Raw genomic sequence first — 4,794 nt, forward strand, 5'->3', positions numbered from 1 at the left:
CACCTTGGTTTTAAAGGGGTGCCCCTTGTTTTACAACTATGACTATCTCTCACAAGAGGAACCACCCTTTCCAATCCACTCGGTTCGCGTCCCCTCAGGAGCTTATCTGGTTCAATACTGTCACCTCTGACTCTTCTAAACTCCAGAGGAAACAGACCTAACCCCTGCTTTGTCTTTTCTCGTGAGGAAATCTGCTCCATTCCTGGCAGGGGGAGGGAGCGATGAAGAGGCAACGGCAGAAGTGAAAGGTTTGCAACAAAACAGTCAGCAGTCCAACTGTTGATTATAATTCATTTTTATTAAGTTCTCTTACATTTAAAAACAATCTGATCAACGATTGGTGTATGTTTGTGAGTGTATGTATGTGCTTCGGAGGGTGGGGGAATGAGAACAGTCCCAATGCGGGGGGAGATAGTCTCTCGGGGAGATAGTCTCTCGGGGAGATGTTCAAATTTGTGCCAAGCTGCCGTACCATCAGAGAGCCCAGCCTCTCTGCCCCTCCACTGACGGTGACCAGTCCATGACTGGCTCTCAAAAGAGCTCCTGGCCATGAGAGGAAGTGGGGGGACGTTAGGGTATCCCTGAATTACAACACAACCTAATTGAAACACACCAACATCATATTATAAACTCCTCAAGCAGTGGGGAAGAAATGGAACTGAGCGTGTGAGGGTCAGTCAATCCCTCACTCACTGAGGGCTCCGCACGACAGGTAAATGATCGCTACACTCAGGAGGGAGGAGTGTGCAGACAGGATTGGGCAGGGATCAATGGGGACGGGGTTAATTCACTGAGTCTCTAGTTCAGGTTTCTTCAGACATAGCTGAGGAGTGACCACATTGAAGCACAGACAGAATCAAGACCCAAACACCCTCTCTCTCCCCAAACTGTCGACATCATTCGGCAGGGTCTCTCAGACCTTTCAACCTAAAATGGAGTCCACCCAACAAGTTCCAACAGACAGAGAGAGCGAGTGTGGGCGGGACAGAGACCAGGAGAGAAAGAAAAGGAAAGGGGAAGAGAGAGAGAGAATGGAGTGGGAGTGATGCAGAGACAGGGAGAAAGAGTTGAGGTAGAGATTGGGTGTGAGAAAGAGACGGGGGCAGGGGAAGGGAAAAGGAGGGAGACAGGGGGACATACAGAGAGGGGGGGGGAGAGAGAGAGAGAGAGAGAGAGAGAGAGAGAGAGAGGAAGTACAGAGAAAAAATAGAAAGGGGAAGAGATAAACAGAAAGTGAACTGAAGAGGAAGATAGAGACACAGACAGTGTGAAAAAGATGTAAGAAAAAGAGACTGACAAAGGAAGAGGAAAGACAGAGAATGAAATGAGAGTGAAATGGAGCCAGGGACAGAGCCATCTTTTATCTTCTGTTTGTGGCTGGTGCTAACTCTGGACCAGTTATTATGCAAATATATAGTTAAAACCTGTACAACCAAAATAGTGTGTTACTGAGTTAGACATGTAGTGGAGGAAGAATGGGCTTAGTTCCTGAAATGACTTTGTGTTCATTAACTAAAATAAATAAAGGCTGCAAGGGAACACACCAGAGAGATGGCCCATGGCTGGGCTTCCAGCCCTGCCTGGGCTTCCAGCCCTGCCTCTCTCAGGGCAAGGCTGCTGGGAGAACAGACTGTACTGAGGGAGGGAGGGGAGGGAGGGACGGACAGAGGGCCCAAGAGTGTCGAGGAAGCCAGAGCAAGAGGCACTGGAGGAACAGGTCACTAGCGCAACATACACCACCAGGAGCAGGAACCCTGGCTGATTAAACCTCCTTCTTCCCTCTCTCCAACCCAGGGATCACTAGACAGGGATCAGGAGCAGGAACCCCGGCTGATTTGCCACCCCTCTCTCTATCCCAGGGAGTTATTGGATCCTAATGGTTGGTTGTGGGTGGCGTAGTTTTAGATCTTCCCTGTGGGGAACGGAAGGAGGAAAGCAGAGAGAGAGGGTGCTGAGCAGGAATCCATTCTGCCCTTGCTGGGTTATACCTATTGTTATGAAGTGAGTGGGGGAGTCTGTGCATTGGATCCGTGACAGCCTTATGACGAAGCCACTCACCTCCCGGTGTGACCTCTGAAGGCCCCGCCCCAGGGCCACCCTGCAGTGATGTGTAAGGACCAGCCTCTTGGTCTGTCTCTCTCCCCTGCTCTGTGCCAATCAATCCCCAAACACAACACGGCCCACAAGGTTTTCTTACATTGAGAAAATGAAGGTTTCCCACAATCCAGCACCCCCACAGTCCCAGCTCCATCCCTGTTCCCCCTCCCCCTCCTCTCCTCACCCCGTTCTCCCGTGTTTGTCTGGTGGTTTGCCTTGCTGTGCGGTCCTGGGTTTTATCCTCTCCGGCTCTCCCTCTGTCCGTGCTCCTACAGCCAGCTCCCCGTTGCCCTGATCAGGACCACAGCACGTTGGTGATGTTTGTGTCTGTGCTGTATAGCCAGACCACCAAAGGGCCAACTACCAGGATGAAACTCCAGGAGACCCCTTCCAGCCACGATGCCAGGCTGCTCTTGTGCCTGTTCAGCCCTTCGGCCTCTTTGGGTGGTTCGATGTAGTTTCGGGCTGCGAACTTGAGGGTCTCGTCCAGCAGAATGACTGGCAGTGAGAGCTTGAACACCATGATCCACTGCAGAGTGTGCAGGGGCCGGATCTGGAAGATCAGCTGCAGGACGACAGGCAACGGGACACAGAGACAACGTCAGAGAGGGCATCTTGCACATTTCAGACCGTGTGCCTGCTCTCTGCATGGCTCAGGAGGTATCAGTCCCAATTTATATATCACACGTCTGGCCTGTATTTACAATTACATGTACAGACCATTAACACAAACCATCATCCCACTGTGCCCAGTAAAAATACAGGCCGATATTGTGACGCGCACTACAAACACAGGCCCGTACCCAACACGCGACAACATGAGCTCCATGACAAGCAGCACTGACCGGCAGCGGTTCGATGTACAGGATGAGAAAATGCAGAGCCATGGAGAGGCAAATCGCTCCCAGCAGCCAAACGTTAACCCATGGAGGCATCTTCAGCAGCGACTGGTTCTCTGACAGGCTGGGGAGAGAACAACGGACAGAGGGTCAGGAGACTGCATGGACAGCAGATACAGCACAGGTGGAGAGAGCGAGGGGGAGAAGAGGGAAGGTAAGCAAGAGGGTAGAATAGGGAATAAGGGGGGGCAGTGAAGGTGAGGGAGAGAGAGAAGGTGGGGGGGCAAGATGGGAGATAAAGAGAGCGGCGGTGGGGGGAGGAGGGGCAGCTGGGCGACGTGAGACGGGGGGATGGGGAAGTGGAGCATGAGATGGCGCAGGGGCAGAGACAGGGGTGCGGCATGAGACGGGGGGGGGTGGGGGTGGGCGGGGGGGGGGGGGGAGGGGGGAATACTACAGTCAGGGAGTGCTCACACAAAGTGACCAACAACCAGAATGGTACAAGCCACTTAACCTCTTCTCTGCCTCACCCTCCACTCCCCTCAGCCTCCTACTCCTCAACATGAATCGTGGCCCTACCCCTCACAGTGACACACCCACTAGAAAAGCAGAGTTGGGGCGGGGGAGAATGGTGGGGTAGAGAGAGAGAGAGAGACAGAGAGACAGACACACACACACACACACACACACATATACACGGGGCTGGGAAGGCAAAGAGACAGGTCTTGGAGGGGGACAGAGAAGTGAGGAGAACAACTTGCTGTTCCCAGTCTGACCCGTGCCCGCTGCCTCCCTCCACCCGACTCCCTCCCCTACCTGTTGAGGGCGTTGAGCATCTCGATGGTGACGAGGACAGACAGGGCCATGGTCATTGGGTGCGGTGATTCAAAGACTCGGCAGTTCACTCCCTGGAAATGGGGGTTCTCCACACTGCACTGCAGGTAGTGACTCTGAGAGGACAGCAGCAAGCGGTCAGTGCACAGTGGGGCAGGAGACCCCCTCCTCCCCCAGTCAGCTTCTTCCCACGTCCACCCCATTACCTCCCTCAGGACCCCACATCACAGTTGCCTCCCGTCCGTATACAGGTACCCAACTCCCTAGCCCCACTATCCTGTCCTCTCCACTCCACACCCCCTAAACATGCCTCACACACCACCCTGTTATCCCCATACCTTTCAGATCATTTCTACCCTGCCCCAATGCCTTATCATCACCACCCTGAACTGTCTCTGCCTGAGCTCCCCCTGCCACCAAGCTAGAGTGGAAACATTGTCACCATCCGCACCCCCCCATCAGCCACTGAACAAGGAGTTCGTGCCTGCAGTGGGGCTGGGGATGACCAGTCTGTACTGGCACAGGGACTCACCAGCTGGTAGAAGGTGACCTGTGGTCCATCCTTGGCAGCCATGAACCACCAGACGGCAGCCCCAACGGTGGCAGCTCCCACGTAAACTATAGAGAGAGAGAAAGGGAGAGAGGACAGGGTGAGTTAACCCCCAACCTGTGACATTCCGGCACTGGGCGGTGGTGCAGGATTCAGAATTAACCCACCAACCCCCATCACAACCAAATTATAAAAACATTCGTGTCCCCCGAGAGCTGAAGATGCTGCAATGGCCAACAGCAATCTGGACAGTGAGCCGATAAACTCCTCAATGCTGATGCACAGAGTGTACCAGCACATCTTTCTTTATTCACTCATGGGATGGGGGAGGGTTGCCAGGTGAGCCAGCATTTATTATCCATCCTCAATTGCCCGCAAGATGGCACTGGTGAGCTGCCCTCTCGGACTAGTATCCAGACTGGCGGACTGGGACGGGGAGGGGGAGAGGAGTATGGGACGGGGAGGGGGAGAGGA

At 53.8% G+C, this 4,794-nt stretch overlaps 1 protein-coding gene across 1 annotated transcript in view; it reads right to left on the minus strand.

The window, feature by feature from the left end:
* Window positions 1–279: 279 nt before the first annotated feature.
* The window catches only part of LOC109925731 (sarcoplasmic/endoplasmic reticulum calcium ATPase 2-like), a 21,100-nt gene continuing 16,585 nt past the window's right edge, over window positions 280–4,794 (minus strand). Inside the window, exons 15-18 of the mRNA XM_048620800.1 lie at window positions 4,303–4,388; window positions 3,753–3,886; window positions 2,943–3,060; window positions 280–2,662 (exon numbers count right to left, since the gene is read on the minus strand). Of these exons, the coding sequence (XP_048476757.1) occupies window positions 2,393–2,662; window positions 2,943–3,060; window positions 3,753–3,886; window positions 4,303–4,388 (608 nt within the window). The 3' untranslated portion in view covers window positions 280–2,392. The remainder of the gene's footprint in view (window positions 2,663–2,942; window positions 3,061–3,752; window positions 3,887–4,302; window positions 4,389–4,794) is intronic.

The sequence above is a fragment of the Rhincodon typus genome, chromosome 48, assembly GCF_021869965.1.
Source record: "Rhincodon typus isolate 14 chromosome 48, sRhiTyp1.1, whole genome shotgun sequence".
Lineage (NCBI taxonomy): Eukaryota > Metazoa > Chordata > Chondrichthyes > Orectolobiformes > Rhincodontidae > Rhincodon > Rhincodon typus.